The 22,685-nt window shown below is 34.7% G+C and overlaps 1 protein-coding gene across 11 annotated transcripts in view; it reads left to right on the plus strand.

Moving 5' to 3' along the window:
* The window catches only part of ADK (adenosine kinase), a 563,972-nt gene that overhangs the window by 150,336 nt on the left and 390,951 nt on the right, over positions 1-22,685 (plus strand). For all 11 annotated transcript variants that reach the window (XM_003813003.5, XM_008965554.4, XM_034930883.3 and 8 more), the window contains exon 4: positions 15,550-15,628. In XM_003813003.5, the coding sequence (XP_003813051.2) occupies positions 15,550-15,628 (79 nt within the window). The remainder of the gene's footprint in view (positions 1-15,549; positions 15,629-22,685) is intronic.

A 22,685-nucleotide genomic window follows, 5' to 3' on the forward strand; every position in this document is an offset into this window, starting at 1 on the left:
ACTGAAAAATTAGCTTTCATGAAAAGTCGATGAAACATCTGCAGACGTGAATATTTTCAAAAAATTTGAGAAAACACTAATTCAGCATAATCTGAAGTAGAATCTGTTAAGATGTGTTGCTACTGATAGTAGTAAAAATATATGTGGAGGCCGGGCACAGTGGCTCAAGCCTGTAATCCCAGCACTTTGGGAGGCTGAGGTGGGCAGATCACTTGAGGTCAGGAGTTCGAGACCAGCCTGGCCAACATGGTGAAACCCCATCTCTACTTAAAAAAAAAAAAAAAAATTAGCAGCGTGTGGTGGCGTATGCCTGTAATTCCAGCTACTTTAGGAGGCTGAGGCAGGAGAACTGCTCGAACCTGGGAGGTGGAGGATACAGTGAGCTGAGGTGATGCCATTGCACTCCAGCCTGGGTGACACAGCAAGACTCTATCTCAAAAAAAAAAAAAAAAAGAAATATATATATATATATATAAAAAATATATTAAAATACATATTTATATCATAAACTTTGTAGATTTCTCCACTTAACTTTTTTGCCCCATATATATTTTAAATATACATTATACATATATATATGGATCAGAAAAAAGGGTTAATTGGAGAAATCTACAAAGTTTGTGAAACTATAAGGTTGTAAAGCCTATGGCTATTCATTGTATTATTTATTAGCAGCTATTTTGTAGACAACATTTGAATCTATGATTTATTATTTGAATATCATTTATTATTGAACCAGTATTATCAACAGTGAACTTCATTTGCTGTATGAAGAGATAGTTCTGTAAGTTTTTATCAGAAATTTAAGCTGGATATTTGACTTGCCTGACCACCCATCAGTTTGATTACTGCAGTTGTTTGAGCTTATGGTCAAGATTCAAATTTTTCTAAACAAGGAGAAGCTCCTTCAACTACTGTTATTGCATATGAAATGGCTTTGAAAATTAGCTTTTACTGAAGACTTTATATTGTTTCTTTTCTTTCTTCTTCTTCATCTTCTTTTTTTTTTTTTTTTTTTTTTAGAAACAGGATCTTGCTATGTTCTCCAGGTTGGTCTTGAACTCCTGGACTCATGTGATCCTCCTGCCTCAAGCTCCCAAAGTGTTGGGATTATAGGTGTGAGCCATCATGTCCCTGGCTACTACATTATTTCTTAATGATACTGATATTGTTGTTGTTTGTTTCTTTCTTTCTTTCTCTCTCTCTCTCCTTGTTTCTTTCCTTCCTTCCTTCCTTCCTTCCTTCCTTCCTTCCTTTCTTTCTTTCTTTCTTTCTTTCTTTCTTCTTTTTCTCTTTTCTCTTTTCTCAACAGGATTTCACTCTGTCACGCAGGCTGGAGTGCGGTGGTGCTGTCTTGGCTCACTGCAACTTCCACCTCCCTGGTTCAAGCAATTCTCCTACCTCAGCCTCCCAAGTAGCTGGGACTACAGCCTCATGCCACCATGCCCAGCTAAGCTTTTTGTATTTTTAGTAGAGACAGGATTTCACCATGTTGACCAGCCTGGTCTCAAACTCCTGATGTCAAGCTTTTCCACTCACTTTGGCTTCCCATAGTGCTGGGATTACAGGTGTGAGCCACTGTGGCAGCCTTTATATGGTTTCTTAATTTTGAGGCATACCAGTGCTTATATGTAAAACTTATACTATGGTAAAGTTATTTGACAGCAGCTAATGTAGTTTGAATCACAAGTAATGTCAAGCTGCTTTATATACAATGTCCCATTCTGTCAAAAGTTAAAACAAGAAGTGATACTTCTATTTCCACACACATTTGTAGCAGATGTTTGTGGGCTCAAACTATAGTTTTAGCAATATTGATGCCAGAGCAGAGATAACTTCTTTATTTCAAAATCCATCTAACACTGCAATCGAGGAGCTTCTACTTTATGTTACATTAGAAGTGATTAATCTGCAATCTACATGCTAAAGGGGAAATATCAAGAAAAAGCTCTGATAGAATTCTATAAATGCTTTCTAAGTGATAAATATGCTTAATTTAAATCATATGCTATTGGATTTATATCAGTATTTGGGAGTATCTATTTGTATATAGAGACATTCAAAGTTGAACTATGTGAAATTATTATAGATCAATGCTAACAGATGAATATTTGCGATCAATTTTGATTGATAACAGTAACTTTGGCCAGGCACAGTGGCTCACACCTGTAATCTCAGCACTTTGGGAGGCCGAGGCGGGTGGATCATGAGGTCAGGAGTTCAAGACCAGTCTGGCCAATATGGTTAATCCCCATCTCTACTAAAAATACAAAAAATTAGCTGGGCGTGGTGGCGTGCGCCTGTAGTCTCAGCTTCTCGGGAGGCTAAGACAGGAGAAACGCTTGAACCCGGGAGGCGGAGGTTGCGGTGAGCCCAGATTGCACCACTGCACTCCAGCCTGGGTGACAGAATGAGACTCTGTCTCAAAAAAAAAAAAAAAAAAAAAAAGTAACTTTAAACACCAATTAAATGAAATGTTATTTCCCCTAAAAGAATTACATTCTTCTCATTACTAAACCTGATAAACAAAAAATTTTATTGTTATTAATATTCCTAAATTTGTCAGTAAAAGTTTTTTGTTTTATAAGTACCTAGATAATGTCCTTGGTTTTTTTCTCATTACCCATAGAGCCCAAACTATTTACTACCTGGCCTTTTACAAAGAAAGCTTTCTGGCCCTCATCTTCTTCTAAAAGAATAATAGATGTCTAATTAGAAACCAGTTATGCATTGGGTTGACTATCCTTTATTAGCATTTTAAAGTTCTTGCATTTCGAAAATACTAAAAATACTCAAATTTGGAAAAGTTAGTTGTCTTCATAATGTAATTTAAATGTTTGAAGTGTTACAAAAGAGATTCACCTGCAATTAAATATCAGCAGAGTGTGTCCTGTACCCTTATCCTGCAACACTTTTCTCCTATAGTAACTGAATGACTTTGGAATTCAGGGCTTTGTATTTTTACCTTTTTTTAAAGCTTGTTTTTGCTTTCTTTTCTTTTCTGTTTTTTTTTTTTTTTTTTTTTTTGAGATGGAGTCTTGCTCTGTCGACCAGGCTGGGGTGCAGTGGCATGATCTTGGCTCACTGCAACTTCTACCTCCCGGGTTCAAGCGATTCTTCCACCTCAGCCTCCTGAGTAGTTACAGGTGGGACCACCATGCCTGGCTAATTTTTTGTATTTTAGTAGAGATGGGGTTTCACCATGTTCCCTGGGCTGGTTTCAAACTCCTGAGCTCAGGCAATCAGCCCACCTCAGCCTCCCAAAGTGCTAGGATTATAGGCATGAGCCACTGCCCCCAGCCTGTTTTTGCTTTCAAATGGACTGTTGATGGTTTTCTCAGAGTGCTTTACTTTTGAAGTCCAGTTTGTACTGGAAAGAATTTATATTCCAGGCTGGGCACAGTGGCTCATGCCTATAATCTCAGCACTTTGGGAGGCCAAGGCAGATGGCTCACTTGAGTCCAGGAGTTCAAAACCAGCCGGAGCAACTTGGCAAAACCTCGTCTCTTAACAAAAATATTTTAAAATGAGCTGGTTATAGTGCTGCATGCCTATGGTCCCAGCTACTTGTGGCACTGAGGTAGGAGGTTGGCTTGAGCCTGGGAGGCGGAAGTTGCAGTGAACCCAAATCGTGCCACTGCACTCCAGCCTCCCTTACAGAGGGAGAGCCTGTCTCAAAAAAAGGAAATGAATTTATATTCCACATTTTACTGAGTCTAGTGTGAGTTTTTGTTTAAAAAAAAAAAAACCCAGGAATAATTTCTTCAAATTCATAAGCATGGCAGGCAGTTTTATTTTAAATTCTGTGGGAAATATGAATTTAAGGATCTCATGTACCATGCCTTGATAATCATTTCTCTATAATGTATATTTTGGCAAATGATATTGTTATGAAACATACTTTTGCATTAATATTAACTTTATGCATAATAAAGATGCATCTTCAGTTTTTTGTTTGTCCTATGAGAGTTTACAGCTGGGGACATCTTTTACAAAAGTATATTTATTACCTGTTCAGAAGATATGAAACACAATAATGAGATAATCACCTATGTATTTTTCAGTTAGCAGTTACAAAAGGATTATTGACACTTATAGTTGTTAATATCTCAGTAAAAACATACTCTTGTGCTTATTTTAAAATTGAACGCTAGTCTGTATTTTTAAAGTTTCCTTTTATGGAATATTTTGTCTTTTGGCACTTTGCATCTGGATTATAGTTCCCCCATTTAAGAAAAAAAAAACCTGTTTCTATTCAATAGGATTAAAAACACACTTTCAGTTTTAGAGCAGATTTATCATCTACCCTTCAGGCTATTCTTTAATATGGAGCTCTTAAAAATGAGTATCTTAAGATATTCCCCAGATGTTTTAAACTTCAGCAAACTTGTGGTTTTCTTTATTTGTAGTATTTGGAAGATGAAAGAAAGTATCTCCAGTATCTAAACACTTTTCATATTGGTTTTAATGTTGTGTTTTTTTGTTTTTTTTTTTCGCTAGAAAGGCATGCACAAGATAAAGCTTCTACACTGATAAATTTTCAAAGTCCTTGCTTTTAAAATATCAAGCTGGGTGCAGTGGCTCACACCTGTAATCCCAGCACTTTGGGAGGCTGAGGCGGGTGGATCACCTGAAGTCAGGAGTTTGAGACCAGCCTGGCCAACATAGTGAAAACCCGTCTCTACTAAAAATATAAAAAATTAGCTGGGTGTGGTGGCTGGTGCCTGTAATCTCAGCTATTAGGGAGGCTGAGGCAGGAGAATCGCTTGAACCCGGGAGGTGGAGGTTGCAGTGAGCTGAGATCGCACCATTGCACTCCAGCCTGGGCAACAAGAGTGAAACTCTTGTCTCGAAAAAAAAAAAGGTATTGTCAAAATGAGAGTTGTATTAGCAGTAATGTAAAAGTAATATTGTATGTCTGTATACTTTTGAATTTACATTGTTATGTGATTCATATTTGTTTTGTATAGCTGTAACATTTGGTTAATTGTTTAGTGGGTTATTGAATAGATTATTTTCTTCATTACTTAGTACAGTGGGGATTGAGAATGCTTTGTATCAAGTGTCTTACAAGTATGGGGAAGTTTGAATTAAAAATATTAAAGATGTCAGTCATTTACTTCTTTTTTTTTTAAGGTGGTAGCCCAATTGAAAATATTCTGCAAAATCAGTAACTAAGTTATTTTTCCACAATTATAAACTTAGTTGATGGCATTTATTGAGTGCTTACTACGTTCAAGGTAAATGAAATGAAAGAGTGGAATAGTGCATTATACACGCACACACTCAAGGGAAGCAAGTATAAACACCTTATTTCATCTCACTTGTTTAGAAATTTGATTTTGTTTTTTCTTGCTGGGTAACATATCTGTGTTAATCGAAAATTTATGACTTAGAGTGGAATTTCTCTAAAAAGCAGTAGGTAACAGGGATACAAGATAAATAATTTCATCAGAGAATAAAAATTCTTTTTTACAATGGATAAAATTGTGCTTGTAACAGGGATACAAGCACAAACCAAATCAATGTTTAATTATTTTAAAAATATTCAAGGGAAATCTAGTTTTGTTAAAATTTGTATAGGTTGATAGTGTGCATGTTCTTTAAAATCCAAGAACAATAGCAGCAGCAATTCTTATTTAATCTTTCTTTAGTGTGTCCATTCAACCATTCATTCATCAATTTTGTTTTCTGTGTACCCATTATTCATCAGGCACTATGCTTAAATATCGTGGAACACAAAAAGAAATAGTCTTTAATGCTGTGTTTTACAAATGAGGAAACCTAATCTCAGAGAACTTAAATTACAGTTGTCCTTTGGTATTCATGGGGGATTGGTTCCGGGAACTTCCTCAGATACCAAAATCCAAGGATTCTCAAGTCCCTGATATAAAATTCTGTGGTATTTGTATATAACATATGCATATCCTCCCATGTACTTTAAATAATTTCTAGATTACTTATAATACCTAATATAATGTAAATGCTGTGTAAGTAGTTGTTATACTCTCTTGTTTAGGGAATAATGTCAAGGAAAAACACTCTTTACATGTTCAATACATATTTTTCCAAATATTTTCAATCTGTGGTTGGTTGAATCCATGGATGTGGAACATACGGATATGGAGGGCCAGCCATACTTGCCCCATGTCATACAATTAGATGAATATAGAATTAAAGCCAGGTCCGTCTGACAGAGCGTTTGCTTCTAACCATTGTGGAATGTTGCCTACCCTGATGACTCTACTATAGGAAATCATATATTGATATCAAATTGATCTTATATGTCTGTAGTGAGGAACTTGGCCATGTTGGACCTATCCCCTTCCCTCCTTGGTCCTCTCCTTTCTTCCTCCCTTACCCCCACAGCTTCACCCCTCCCTTAGCTCTTTTTTCTGACAGGTGGCTGTTTCCATCCCTGTTTGCTGGCACCTTCTCCACTTAAATTTTGGTATATCCCTTGGTTCCACTCTCTGTGTTCTTCTCTTGTGTATGAGTGTGGATTTTGTGTTTGCTTATCCTGTGTGGAGTTTCTGAGCTTGAATCTGTTAAGAGTATGTCATTAATCAAATTTGGAAATTTTTAAGCCATTTTTTTTTCTTTCTTTCCTTTCCTTTTCCTTTTTTAGAAGCAGGGTCTTGCTTTGTGGTTCAGGCTGCAGTGCAGTGGCACAATCTCAGTTCACTACAGCATCAAACTCTTGGACTGAAGTGATCGTCCTGCCTTAACCTCCTGAGTAGCTGGGACTACAGGCATGCATCACTATGCCTGGCTATTTTTTTTTTTTTGTAGAAGTAGAGTCTTACTATGTTGCCCAGGCTGGTTTCAAACTCGTGGGTTCAAGCAGTCCTCCTGCTTTGGCCTCCCAAAATGCTGAGATTATAGTTGTGAGCCACCATGCCTGGTCAAGCCATTATTTTTTCAATTTTTTTTTTCTGCACCGCACTTCTTTTCTTCTGTTACTCATGCACAAATTTAGATCTTTTAGTATTGTCCTATAGGTCTGAGTCTTTTTTCATTTTTTAAAAAAATCATTTTTCTGTCCTGCAGATTGGAAAATTTTTATTGATTTATTTTTAAGTATACTGATTAACAGTCTTCTTCATTTTACTATTAAGCCCATCTAGTTAGTTTTAAATTTCTAGTTATTGAATTTTTAAATTCTAATATTTTTATTTTATCTTCTTTATCTTCTGTTTCTTTGCTGAGTCTTTTCACTTTTTCTAGCTGTCTGAAGAGTCCTAGTAGTTTGTGGTTCCCTGGAGCTCTCCGCCTTGGTAATCCAGCCAGAGAACTGGGGCTTTATTTTCTCAGCTCTGCACATACTTCCTGTGACTGTAACCATGTCTGGGTCTAAGTAGTAGGCAGATACTCTTCTCTTGCTTTTTTCTTTCTTGTGTTTTAGTCAAATTATTTTACCTCTTATTATAACTTTCAGTTTATTATTATTTACCAACACTTTATATGCAAATTGTAGATTATTCAGATTGTATCTTCTACCAGAGTGTTCACTCTTTTCTGTATGAGGCTGATACGGAGTGAGGGGAGAGCTTATTACCTTAATAAAAATTAAGGGTTAAGCTAGGTCAAAGTTGATTTTTCAGTGTTGACAGTTCAGTCGAGCCTGTTTGCTTCTGTTCCTAGAGCCTGAACCTCTAGGACTTTTAATTGATACCAGTGGTCTCCGCTCTGAAACAGTCCACCAGAATGAGGGTACCAAACTGACCTCAGAGGTTTCCAGGTTAATGCAGAGGTTTCTAGCTTAATTTCTTTCTGCCTTCAAAATTTGGCAATTATGTCAAAGGGGAAAATGATCTTTTGTTTTAGGTTTTCAGTTTCCAATGTTATTACTTCAGCCTTATGTAATTGCTAAAATCCCTACTGTTTTCCCCCTATTGCCCCCTTCCTTATCATTATCTTCTGCTAAGCACAAAGTGTGAATTTTCAGGTTCCACATGTAACCAGTATAAGTATATCCTTCCCCCCAAACCCCAGTGGAAATGTGCCACGGATCCTTATTTTTATTCTCCACTCCTTCTAGGGCTTTCATTTCTTGCCTATTATGTTTTTAGTTGCTCTTTTCTTGTTCTGTCTTTGTAAGCACAGCTAGACTCAGAGAACTTTCTGCTTTTGGAACTATTTTGGTTAACCTCTTTAACTTAGCATTCAGTTTCAGAATTCAGCAAATGTGTTTTGGGGCAAACTAGCTGTGTGTTTTAGGTTTGGGAAATGTCAAATTTTGTTTCTCTGTCTTCATGCTTCTGGCTGCAAATGTTGGCAGGTGGAACAAAAAGCTGCCAGTTCTGGCCTGCCCCTGTGAACAGGTCTCACCTCTCCGGAAATTTATCCACTTTGTCCTTGTTGCTTCAGAGCTCTTTGGTACCATTAACAATGTGACTTATGATTTATATGGCCTTCCTAGGTGTCATCAGTAGGAATGTTGGCTGTGATACAGTATATGCTACCCAGAATCGGAAGTTCCATATATTATGTTTTGATAAGAGATTTTAGGTGTTTGAGTATTTCTGATGAGTGACATTTTTTGAAGTTTGCTAGAGAGAAATAATTAGCTAGTTATTGCTTAACTACTCTCTCTCCATATCTATTACATATGTTTCTGGAATATTTCTATGGTCAGAGAAACTCAGGCCCATTATAAACCATGGACTCTGGTAGAAATAGCAGCTGAAAGCAAACCAGTAAGGGAGGTGGAGTGTATAATTTGTGTTTTGGAAGTACCTGCCGGTGGACTTGGGGGTGATGCTCTAGGTTTACCATGAGATTACTCATCTAATTTTGAGAACCACTGTCCTGCAGTATTTTTCTTTTGCTTACATATGACTTTTTCTTTTTATGATTTAAAACTAAATGTCAACCAGTTACTATTTAATGAAAATCATAAATTGGTTTAGTGAAATTTTGTTGTGTTCTTACAATGGGTAGAAACCTAATGCACTTATCATGCATCTAAATTTAGGAATAATTCATTTTATTTTAATCATCTATACTTATATACAAAATGCTTTTCAGCAGTATATTTGATTATCTTAGGTACAATGATCTTCATATTCAGAGTTATAAATGGGAATAATTAAACCTTTAAACATATTAGAGTTGAATAAGGGCTTATCTAAGCAATACATGCTTAAAATTGCTTTCTTATCAAAAAAATAAAATTGGAGGTTCAAGAAGTGTCTTTAAATTACAATCCTTATGAACTAATAGCTTAACCTTAGTTTTGAATAACTGTTACTTTTTCCGTCTGTTAAAAAGATGCTTAAATATAAACGCATGTGGAAAATGTTATTTTGGCTTTTAGCAAACTGACATTTGAGTTTTTTAAAACCTCACTAAACATTTGTGGTAAAAGATTTCAAAGCTTTGAATTTTACAATTTGCCTGTCGATTCCCCCCCTGTGTTATTCTATTAACATTTGATCTTAATAAGTATAACCTGTTTAGAATTACTTATGTTTTTAATTATTTGGTTAGATGAGAAGTTTAAGGAATAACTTCATCAGAAATTCTACTTGGCAGTTATGAATGCTTTCTTAAGGAAGTTAAATTTTTGGAATTTCACTGTAAAGATTTTAATCACATGTCCTATTCTTCATACATCAATCTATGAAATGTTCAAAAATTGTTAATGTTGTTTTTATGCTGTGCTGATGTTAACACAACGTGAGGTCTTCTTTCTTCTCCTGATAATATGCTGAGTGCACACACACTCTCATATGCTCACTCGCTCTCTCTCTCTCTCCTTCCCTCCCACCCCTGAGTTTGAAATAACTTAGTGGCTTTAGTTTCTTTGAAAATGGAAAGCAATTGCCCTTAGGTAGAACTGGAAATTGTAAAGTGTTGGTTTTGTGGACATTTTCCTGTTCATAATTCTTGTTATATCTTATTTATAAGTACTTTTATTCATATAGGAATAAATGATTCTATGTTGAAGGGTATAATCATGAAGTCTTTTTTATTTTTTTGTGTTAGATAAGGAGAAAAATGACACATTAAAAATTACAGTGCTATTTGTGTTTTAAAATTTCTTCTGTCGCTTTTGTATTCCTTATTGTTCTCTTCACTTTTTCTATTGTTTTTCTAGCTTTTCAGGATACATTTTCTAAATGCATCCTAAATATAACTTACAATAGTTGCCTTTTATTTAAAAGTAATACATTTAGTTTCCAACCACAAAGTGTTTAATTCTACATATTTCTATTTTTATTTTACATGATCTTAATATATCCTTGATTACTGTGTTGATCTTCTAGTTTTTAGGCTGCCACTTATACCATCAAAAGCCATTTAAACTGGACTTAGAGAATAATGAATCTAAATTTTCTTATCTTCCTCAAAACAACAGATACAATTAAAGTCACAAATAAGCTGTACCTTCAGAATTGCTAGGAGACGGAACATAGTAAGAATTCAAATCTCTTATAAGCAGAGTTATAAACATCATATTCCTATATTGATTCTGCTGCTTTGTCTGTACATGTGGAGAGCAGAGGTAGCAGGGAGGTTTAAGAGACTGAAAAAAGGGAGAGGGGTGTATGAAGTGTAGATCAGTAACAAACACCATCACTCTTGAAAAGAAAAAGTCCAACAGAGGTCCTAGACCTGTGTTTTAGACAGGTGGGAGGACAGTAAATTAATTTTTAAAGACAAAATAATTATATTGAATGAATTTATTGATCATTTTGTTGAACAGTTAGTATAAGGACATCCCGTATTATATTTCAGCTTTCATAAACTATAAGTGTTTATGTCTTATATTTTGTGTTCTTTCAACTTTATCTTAATTTGCTTCTGTTATTTTTAATGCCATTTTTGTACATTTGTTTAATATTACTATATTCATATCTTTGTTATAATTTTTTCCTGTAATAATGTAACTTATAAATAATTATAATATTACAAAGTTTATTAAATTTCTTCCAATGATAATTAATATAGTAGGCTTGTGGTGGAAAAATGGATCAGGTACTGTCCTTCCAATTCTGTCAGGCTTTTGATTGAGGTGTTTATATGGCCACCCCATTCAGACAAAGAATGTCAACCAAAAGGAGAAAGTAAGAAGGAATCTATAAATTACTAAAATTCCCATACTTTATTTCCTATGGAAAAAGTCATGTAAGGAAAATATATAGAAGTTTCCCATAAAATGTAATAATATCATAAACTCTTTCATCCTTAAACACCTGTTAGTCTTGCCACAGCACAATCAGTTCCCTAAAGATAAATATTTCTTGGTTTGTTAGTTGGCTACTTAGGAGTTCCTTTTCCTTCTTATGAGTTTTCTTCTCTCCTGTATTTCTTTTCTAACACCATCCAACTGGTTATCCAAACTAGCAACCTCAGAATTTTCATCCCTCTTCCACATCTTACACTTCTTTATCACATCCTGTGTCTTCAACTTCGGAATGATTCCTTACTTTGGTCTCGTCTCTCTATCCTGTCTTTCATATGAGCTATTCTAAAGGCAGGTGGTCTGCTTCTCTTTACTCTGTCCAGTGTTATCATCATTTTTAAAAAGTCTGCTTTTCACACTGTTGCTAAATAGAGTTTAATAATTTCTAGTAGCCTTAAGAATAATGTCTACACTTATTAGCCTGATAGTTACCTTTTCTTTGTCAGTTTTTACTACTTTGATTTTGACCTGCATTTTAGTCTGTGTTTAACTGGTTTTTCTGAATACGTCATGTTTATTGTTTTAGTCTTAACCCTGAATTTTTTTTTTCTCCCTTAAGTGTCAAATTTCAATTCAGATGTTAAACTTTCCCTGCCTTTTTCGTTCAGAATCACTTCTTTCTTTGCTCTTGTTTTTTATTCAGCTTTGTTCTATATATGGTTCTTTAAAAATGATTGTATGGAAAATTGCTATGTTCTTTTATTATAAAATGAAGTTGATTTTTATTACAAAACAGTTTATATGCTTATTGCACAATCTAAACAGATGTATAAAAGAGCCATAATTGTTCCTAATTTGGCGATAACTACTGTTAATACCTTGGTTGTATTCTTCCAGGTTCTTTTCAGTAGACATGAATATTGGGTAATTTTTTTTACACAAAAAGATTACATTGTGCATCAGTTTTCATAAATTAACACTTCTCATTTGAAATAACATGGAAAATACCTATCAATAGATGTAAATCTATTTTAAATCTGTAACATTTAAAAATGTTTAACACTTAAGTAGAAGCAACACATACACATAGTAAAACTACATCAAGGTGGAAAATTAAACGCTTATTTGAAGACTTCTAATTTTGGGAAATTGACTAATTCTGCTATTCTTCAGGATTTCTCAGGCCAAAATTCAGAACAAGACTAAATTTGCCCATTTCCACCTACTATTATTTATTCTTTATTTATATTATGCTAGAGCTTGTAGGCTCTGTACTAACACAAGAAAGGGGAGGAAAAAAATTGTCCTTATTCACAAATGATAATTATGTTTAATTTATTAAAAACACATAAATCATTGGAGTTAATTAAATATTAGAAACTTGGCTGGAAAAAATTGATATAAAGAATGTTTCTAAATATCAGCCACAAATAAAGATTAAGTTTAAACAATATCATAATAGTATTAAAACATAGGAAGTATGAAGTAGTGATCAGAATAAAAGATGTGGAGGCTTTGTGGCAAACATTATGAAACTTTGAGAGATACTGTAATCATGGATTAGATGATTTAATATTGGAAATATATCACTTTTCCCAGCATAGATATAGATAAGTAGTGCAATCACTGTTAAAATCCTAACAAGTTGGGCTGGGCATGGTGGCTCACACCTGTAATACCAGCACTTTGGGAGTCCGAGGCAGGCAGATCACGAGGTCAAGAGATGGAGACCATCCTGGCCAACGTGGTGAAACCCCATCTCTACTAAAAATAGAAAAATTAGCTGGGCATGGTGGGATGTGCCTGTAGTCCCAGCTACTTGGGAGGCTGAGGCAGGAGAATCACTTGAACCAGGGAGTTGGAGGCTGCAGTGAGCCGAGATCGCGCCAGTGCACTCCAGCCTGGCAACAGAGCGAGACTCTGTCGCAAAAAAAGAATCCTAACAAGTTGGTTTTTGGAGTTTGACAACTAGTTGTAAATTTATATGGAGTGCAAAAAACCAAGAACGGCCAAAGCACTCATGAAGAACAACAGGGTAAGGACACTTGTAGATAGAGAGAGTGTGTGTGTGTGTGTGTATGTATATATATGTGTGTATATATATTATATATGAGAGATAGTTATAAGATACTGGGGTTTCTAAGTCAGTCCAGTGTGTTTTTTCTTAACCTGGGTAGTGGTTACACAGACATTCACTTTTTTTTTTTTTTAGAACAGAAAGTTTCTAAGAATTTATAGCACCAATACATTCATTTTTTAAAAATTGCACGTTTATTTTACTTATCCTAGAGAAATTTATAAAAAAAGTAAACTATAAACACCAGTTAAATCCTTTTATATTAACTCCATAGAGATGCAAATACTGTTAACAGTTAATGTTTTCAGGGGCCTGGCTCCATGGCTCGCACCTGTAATCCTAGCACTTTGGGAGGCTGAGGTGGGAGGATTGCCTGAGCTCAGGAGTTCGAGATCTGCCTGGGCAACATGGTGAAGCCTGTCTCTAAAAAAAAAAAAAATACAAAAAAAATTAGCCAAGTGTGGTGGTGCATGCCTGTATTCCCAGCTATTTAGGAGACTGAGGCGGGAGGATCCCTTGAGCCCAGGAGGTGGAGGCTGCATTGAGCTATGTTTGCACCACTGCACTCCAGCCTGGGTGACAAAGGAAGATTCTGTCTCCAAAAGAAAAAAAAAGTTAATGTTTTTAGCTTACCATTATAAGTCTAAATAATGAATTTGTGCTTATTTTTAATTAACAAACTTATACAATGTCTGTAAACTCTATACTGGAAGATGAAGAATGTAGTGCACTTACACTGTTTTGCCTTTTTATTCCTCCTTATATTTGCTTTAGTTTGATTTTTTATTGATTGACTTTATGACTTCAACAATATATTTAAAACCTTTTTAAAAACTTGATTTTTAACATTTGAGATATTTATGGAGTCTTCTCCATGAAAGGGAGAATTTTGCATGCAATAGTATATGATGGGCACTTTTAACTTTTTTATGGCTTTCTTTTTCAAAGTCATACACCACTCTGCTTTTCTTTTAACCTCATTCCATCTTTCTTCTGTTTTTTTTGGGGGGGAGAGGTTGGAACATCTCCTTAGTAATTTTTTCCACATAGGAAAAAGGATTATTAAATATTACTTTGCCTTATTAACCTGATAATTTGAGTACATATTGAAAATTTCTAGTTTCAAAAATTTCCTCCCTTCTCAGCATAGAATACGTTACTCCATTATATTTTTAGCATCCGGTATTCTTTGAGAAGTTAAGTATTAGTCTGATTTTTATTCCTTTTAAGGTAATTATTATTTTTCACATTATATGCTTTAAAGGTTTTATCTTAATATGAGAGATTAAACAAGATGTGTCCAAGTATGGAGTCCTAGTCCCTAATCCCTTGTAAAACTGCTTGATGTTTGGAAAAATCTGACCATATTTATGTTTCACCTTTTTTTTTTTCCAACATTTCTCTCTTACTCTTCATAATCTCTATTTTCCCTTTCTGTATTTCCTGTTAAACAGATCTCAGACCACCTAATAAATTCTCTACACCTTTTAATTTTTATTTCATATTTTTAATTTCTTATATTTTCTATCTACTTTTTTGGTCTTTTTAAAAATTTCAACTTTTCTATTTTTATCTTAGTTTTTACCCATGCATATTTTGATTGCCCAGGTAATCCATCCAACTATTGATTTTTCAAAAATTTTTCAATAATTGTTAGTGTATAGAAACTGTGTCATTCTCTAGCTGCATCTTTTCATATAATTAGATAGGTCTGTTTGTGGCATCTTTCTTTCCTTGCTTTACAGGCAGTACTGTTATACTTTTGTTTATTTTTATACATAAAACATATTTTTTGACGTTTAGTAAGATGTGGAAGAGGAAATGAACATATACTTCATCTCTTTTGAAGTGTAAGGTCTTATAATTTTCATACTTCTTGAACTGATTCCAAGGGTAACATTAAGTGAAATTTTGTTTAGTTTCTATAGAAAACTCTGTTAGTTGTCTGGAATGAGGAGAAATACATGCTGATTTCTGTATGTTTGTAGTAACAAGTGATTCTGAGACTGGGATTCTGATTTTGACTTAACCAATTTGCCACGTGACCTCCATTTGGCAATCTATTAATTATTACTTTTACTTTCTGTTTAGTTTAATGGCCAATTATGGACAGTCTGTTTTAAATTCTTAAATTCTTATAGTTGTACACTTATGGAAAACATTTCTTAAATGTGGAAATTTAGTATTTTTGTTATAAGGTATTTCAATTCATTTATTCAACATACTTAAACAATAAAAACATTTTACTATTTGTGTTTTAATACTCTTCTGCTCAGAAAAGTTTACTTTGTTGCAACTCACAGAAGGTAACTTACTTTTTTCTACTGTGATTTCCTTATAGGTTTGATGAACTTGTGAAAAAATTCAAAGTCGAATATCATGCTGGTGGCTCTACCCAGAATTCAATTAAAGTGGCTCAGGTTGGTTAATTATTTTAAAAGTTAAAAGGATTCAAAATGATTCTAGTCCCATGTCTATTTTGCATAATTGTTTCCTTTTATATTGTGTTGCTGTAGAATAGTTTTGTTCGTTTGAATTGGGATTTTAGTAGTCATTGCACATCTAATCAAAAGTTATTTTAATTGGTATTTCTTTGGTTATTGGTAAGCTTGAACTTTTAATGTTTATTGTTCATTTGTGTTTCTTCTTAAATTGTTTCCTTTCACTATCATTTTATAATTTTTCATGTTACAGATTTGTAGAAACTTCATATTTTATAGATAGTATTCCTTTTTATTTTATAAGTTGAAAGTATTTATTTTTTGTTATGTGTACATTAACTCTTACAGTGTTTTTTACTGTGCCTTAGTTCTTAATGTAACTTTCAAAGTTTTTAACGTAATTAAACTTTATGGCTTCTTCATTTCCTGCATGTCCCCCTTACGAAGGACGTTTCTGCCACAAGATAGTAGAAATTGCTCTGTATTATATATAGATATCTATATACATAAATGTACATTCATATATTCATACCTAAATATCTATGTATAGACATATATGTTGGTAGATATGTATATGCATCTATATATCTATACCGGTGTATATCTTTTATAAATCTATATATCTGTCTCTATTCCCATATCTTCCAATGAGTAATTGAATAAACCCATTAGGCATATACTCTTTGAGTTACCAGCTTAACCTAATCTTGACTGAGAGAGTTAGTGATCTGTTTAATCTTCCAGCTTTGAAAGATATGAACAAGTTTTACATACCTCTGGTTCTTACCTGTGCAGTTTGAAGTTAACTCAAAATTCTGCTCATTGCAATCATGTGTCAGTTCTGCTACACTAGATTTCTTTTTCTTTTTTATTGATTAATGCTTTCCCCTTGAATTCTGATTAACTCCAAGAACTGGGGAAGTGGAAAATTGACAAATAAAATCCAGAATGATTTCTTTTCAAGTAACTCTTAGTTGATTGAGACATATAGTATGATTATTCCACATACTTCCAAGCTCAGATTTAATCATAGTTTTCAAATATTTTGTAAAAATGAATCTCTAAGGCGGTCATTAATATGAAGTGGCCTGAGTCTTTGTATTGGTCAATTGATTTGTATTGTTTTTGGTAAAACATCCTGGTGGTCACTTTATGAACTTCCAGAGTAATAGAAAAAGGATGATTTACGGCCAGGCACGGTGGCTCACGCCTGTAATCCCAGCACTTTGGGAAGCCGAGGTGGACGGATCACTTGAGGTCAGGAGATCCAGATCAGCCTGGCCAACATGGTGAAACCCCGTCTCTACTAAAAAAATACAAAAATTAGCCAGGTGTGGTGGCATATGTCTCTAATCCCAGCTACTTGGGAGGCTGAGGCCAGAGAATCGGTTGAACCTGGACGGTATAGGTTGCAGTGAGCTGAGATCATGCCACTGAACTCCAGCCTGGGCAACAGAGTGAGACTCCATCTCAAAAAAAAAAAAGAGAAAAAAAAGGATGATTTACTAAAGCCTTAATTTATCAAGGCACGTTTTGCATTTTGCAGTTTTCAGTCTTTTCTCCTGCTAGAACTGGGGTTGATATGGTTAGGCTTTGTGTCCCCACCCAAATCTAATCTTGAATTGTAATCTGTATAATCCCCACATGCCAAGGAAGAGACCAGGTGGAGGTAATTGAGTCATGGGTGCAGTTTCCTTCATGCTATTCTCCTGATAGTGAGTGAGTTCTCACAAGATCTGATGGCTTTATAAGGGGCTCTTACCCCTTTGCTTGGCATTTCCCATTCTTGCTGCCTTGTAAAGAAGATGCCTTTCTTCTCCTTTGCCTTCTGCCATGATTATAAGTTTTCAGAGGCCTTTCCAGACATGCTGAACTGTGAGTCAACTAAACCTTTTTTCTTTATAAATTACCCAGTCTCAGGCAGTTCTTTACAGTAGTGTGAAAATGAACTAATACCGGGAGGCTATTAGCTGTTCACTAATAAATTGTCTCCTTTCTTGGGGATCTTCATCAGTTTCTGCCTTCTAAAAGTTTATTAATTATATAATTAAGTTCTCCCTCAGCTTTCTCCCTGATATTAGTCTCATAATAAAACAGTCATTGCCTACTTTTATTCTTTTGTACTTTTTTTTACAATATTTCACATTCATTCTAACAACGTATTCTAGTAGTGGTTTATTTGTTCCTGTCTTTAGCAAGGTAATAAAAGGAATTTGAAGCTTTGGGTAACTTATTCTGTCAGATCTTACTAGTAATCATACTTTCATGTATCAAGTGATATGGCAAATTATGTCAACAAGAAAATGTCCCCAAAGCTCTTAGGTATTTTGATATGTCAAATCATGTTTTTGAAGATTTTAATGAAACCATAGGCAACAAAAACAAGTATGGTTGATATCTTGTCCAAACACAATTCTAGATTTATTTGATACACAGTACAAATGTAAATTTTGGTAAATTTCATTTGGTCTGAACTTCTTCCTAATGAAAGTGAAAAGTTCTTATCTGCTCAATATCCTGCACAGCATGAATATAACACTGCTAAAAAGGGGTATAACTTGCTTAAGTTTGATAATTGATGCTTTCTTAATGAACACTTTTGGTTACTTGGTCAGTTTTTTAAAAAATTGTAGAAGCACTTAATGTGAGTTTTGACTTGAAAGAAATGGAAAAAGGTTGGCATTGTGACTCATGCCTGTAATCCCAGCATTTTGAGAGGCTAAGTTAGGAGAATCGCTTGAGTCCAGTAGTTTGAGACCAGCCTGGACAACATAGTGAGACCCTGTCTCTAGGAGAAAAAAAAAAAAGAAATGGAAGAAAATGACTTCCTTGGATATGTGCCTAAAAGATGGCTATTATTGTTGCTGGACATAGATGCCCTGCAGTACAATATTAACAAAATATGGGACCAAAGGAATGCCCATCTCTGATTTGGCAGTACATTGAGAATGAGAATGGAAAAAGAAGATTATAGTAAAACAAATATTTTTATGCTGTTTCTGGTTTTTTTGTTTGTTTGTTTGTTTCAAGACGGAGTCTCACTCTGTTGCCAGGCTGGAGTGCAGTGGCGCGATCTCTGCTCACTGCAACCTCTGCCTCCCAGGTTCAAGTGATTCTTTTGCCTCAGCCTCCCAAGTAGCTGTGACTATAGGTGTATGCCACGATGCCCAGCTAATTTTTGTATTTTTAGTAGAGATGGGGTTTCACCATGTTGGCCAGGATGGTCTTGATCTCTTGACCTTGTGATCCACCCGCCTCGGCTTCCCAAAGCGCTGGGATTACAGGCATGAGCCACCGTGCATGGCCTGTTTCTGTTTTTGAAGAGGCCACAAGTGGGCTAGAAAAAACACATACCAAAAAAATACTCAAATAATTTTATTTGTTCATTATTTATTGATTTTTTTGAGACAGAATCTCTTGCTCTGTTGCCTAGACTGGAATGTAGTGGTGTGATCATAGCTCACTCCAGCCTTGAACTGCTGGGCTCACAGGGTCCTCCTTCCTCCATCTCCACCTCCATCTCCTAGGACTACAGGCACACCCTACCATACCTGGCTAATTTATTTGTTGTAGAGACAGGGTCTCTGTATGTTGCTCAGATTGGTCTTGAACTTTTGGCCTCAAGTGATCCTCCTGTGTTGGCCTCCCAAAGTGCGAGGATTACAGGTGCGAACCATTTTACCTGGCTCAAATGGCTCATTTTTATATATTAAGAGTGCTTCAGAACTCAAGTAAAAAAGTCACAGAAAACAGCAATGAGGTTAAATAAAACTTTTTTTCAGTTTCTTTACTAAAACTGTAACTTACTTGGAATCCAGTTTTGACATCAGAAATTCAAATTCAGGTGTTTTAAAACCATTTCTGCAAGAAAGAAATTTAAGTTAGGATGATAGCCAATGTCTTTCAGAGTGTTTTAAAGTGATGGACATTTTGAACATTGATAAGCCTATATAATGAATCTGTAAACACAAGGGATATGATTCATAAAGAGCTGGAATGCCAAAACCTGCATTTAGCTAAAAGATAGATGGATATTTTTATAGGACTATAAACTAATTCCTATATCTAAACACCTATTATTGATAGTAATTAAAATCCTAAGTATTCTATGTTTACATGCTTTTGTTGAGAGGATATTTAGCTTAATGTCATTGCACTGGACTGACATCAAGAATGTGGGCTTGATGCATCAGAGGTATAAGTCACAGTGAATTTTACCTTTGACTGTATTACGTTTTACCACACATACAAGAAGGATTGACCTAATGGCTCTAGTCAAGTATAGAAAGGAAACATAAAAGTAAAAATATTTTATTATTTCTTAGGCAAAAAGAAGCATGCCTTTATTCTTTTTAATTAAATATTGGTAAAATGTTTAATCCAACTGTGGTTACGTTATTTTTTTAAAAAGTGTGATAGAAATAAATAACAGAATAATATATGATTTTGAATAAGTTCAATATTAGTTTGCTAGGGCAGTCTTAACAATTTCAGAGACTAGGTGGCTTAAACAGCAAAGATTTATTTTCTCACAGTGTTGGAGTCCCAGATCAAAGTGTTGACACCTTGATTCCTTCAGAGGCCTCGCTTCTTGGCCTGCAGATGGCTACCCTCTTTCTGCCTCTTTGCGTGGTGGTTTCTGTGTACATATGTACCTCTGGAGTGTCTCTGTGTGTCCTAATGTCTTCTTATAAGGACACCAGTCAGATTGGATTAAGGCCTACCTGACTGCCCTCATTAATTTAATTACCTTGTTAAAGACCCTATCTTCAAATGTAGTCACATTGTGAGATACTGGGGTTTAGGGCTTCAACATATGCATAGTGGCAGGAGGGTCTGTGGAGGGGTGTTTATCATTCAGCCAATAACAACTATGTGTTTTTAAATTTTTGTGTCTAAGTAATAAAACATGAATAAGTTAATTTTTGGTAGTGTTCTTTTTTGATACCTTCTTCCTTTTCTTTCCTGTATATGTTTTAGTTACTTTTATTATTTACCATTTGAATTACAATTAACATTCTAAACTCATAACAACCTAATTTGAATAATACCAATGTAGTTTCAATAATATACAAACACTCTGCTCCTTTACATCTCCATCCTCTTCTTATATATTATTACGCTCATTGATTACGTCTTTATATATTGCATGCCCATTAACATAGATTTGTAACTATTCTTTTATTCATTTGTCTTTTAAATCATATAAAAATAAAAGGAATTACAAACCAAAAGTTCAGTGATAGTGGCATTTATATTTACTATGTAGCTACTTTTACCAGAGTTCTTTACTTCTTCATATGGCTTCTGGTTACTATCAAATGTCCTTTCATTTCAGCCTGAAGGACTCTCTTTAGCATTTTGTGTAGGGCAGGTCTATTGTTAACAAACTGTCTTAGCTTGTGTTTATCTGGGAATGTCTTAAATAGCCCCTTTATTATAGGATAGTTTTGTTGGATATAGAATTCTTGGTTAACAATGCTTTTCTTTTAGTACGTTAAATATGTCAACTCACTGCTTTTTGGCCTACATGGTTTCTGATGAGAATTAGTTCTTATTCTTACTGAGAATCCTGACTTGTGACCAGTTGCTTTTCTCTCACTGATTTCAAAATTCTTTCCTTGTCTTTGTCTTTCAGCAGTTTGACTATAATGTGTCTTGGTGTGAATCTTTTTGTGTTTATCATGTTTAGAGCTTATTAAATTCATGCTTCAAGTTCATGCTTGGATGTGTAGATTCATTCATTTTATGAAAGTCAGGAAGTTTTGGACCATTATATCTTCAAAAATTTTTTTCTTTTATTTTCTCTTTGTTTTCCTTCTGGCATTCTCATAATTAATATGTTGGTCTGCGGTGATTGTTTAGTGATAAGGATTCTGATTAAATAAGATAGAAAAAAACACCATGGTGAGTAAGCAAAGCAGAAATAGAACCCCACTGTTTTAACTAGTAACCTCAGCTTGCTTTTTTTACTGGAGATTTTTCTCTCATCCTGAGAAAACTTCAATTTTTACTTCTCTAAATGTTAGAGATTTTGAGTAGTGTTTCACATGCTTTCTTCACTTCTTACTGTCTTCTTCAATTTGGGAGTAATTGTAGGTTGTCAGAGAGAGTGTCGAATATGCATCACTTTAAATACAGTTATCAGTAAATGGACTGTTTCATTCATGCTTCCCAGAGATGACAGTTTTCCTTGGTGCCTAGATACCTTTTTGTTCCTTGGAGATTCATAGTATTATGTGACTTATTGAATTTTTCAGAAGCCTGATGGTGAGCTTCATGAGGTATTTCTATTTAAGTTGTAAGTTCGCTTGTTTTTAAGCTTCCTGCAATTTAACTTACCTATAGTATTTTTAAATTTATTTTAAAAATGCCATCTTGCGGTATATTCTGGGCATCTCAAAAATTTTAAATACCATCTTATCCTTTGTTAACTGGAATATAAGCTGGTAATCATTTGAATCATTTTTTTTCCTGTAATTATTATAACATTGAGGCTATATGGATTTTTTTTTCTTTTTTTAGTTTGAGGCAGAGTCTCGCTCTGTCACCCAGGCTGGAGTGCAGTGGTGCGATCACAGCTCACTGCATCCTTGACCTCCTGGGCTCAAGGAATTCTCCTGCCTCAGCCTCCTGAGTAGTTGGGACTATAGGTGCACACCACCACACCCACCTTATTTTTAACTTTTTTGTAGAGATTGGGTTTTGCCATATTAACCGGGCTGGTCTTGAACTCCTGGGCTCAAATGATCCTCAAGACATTAGCTTGGTCTCTTCTCAAATTAGCAGATCCTTATTTCTGTCTTATTTCTAATCTGCATTTATAATTATTGACTTACATTCAATCTTCCAGTTTTTCATGTCTCTTCCAATTAGATAAGCCTCCATATTTGTATTTAACTTCCAGTAAAATTTTAACCATGTTGTTTCATTTTTAATTAAAATTTAAGAGGACTGCCTAAATGCCAGTGTGTTTATGTTGTATACATCTCGGGGTATGCTTTTAAGTGTTTTCTTGATGTAAAACATCACATAA

This window comes from Pan paniscus, chromosome 8 (assembly GCF_029289425.2).
Source record: "Pan paniscus chromosome 8, NHGRI_mPanPan1-v2.0_pri, whole genome shotgun sequence".
Lineage (NCBI taxonomy): Eukaryota > Metazoa > Chordata > Mammalia > Primates > Hominidae > Pan > Pan paniscus.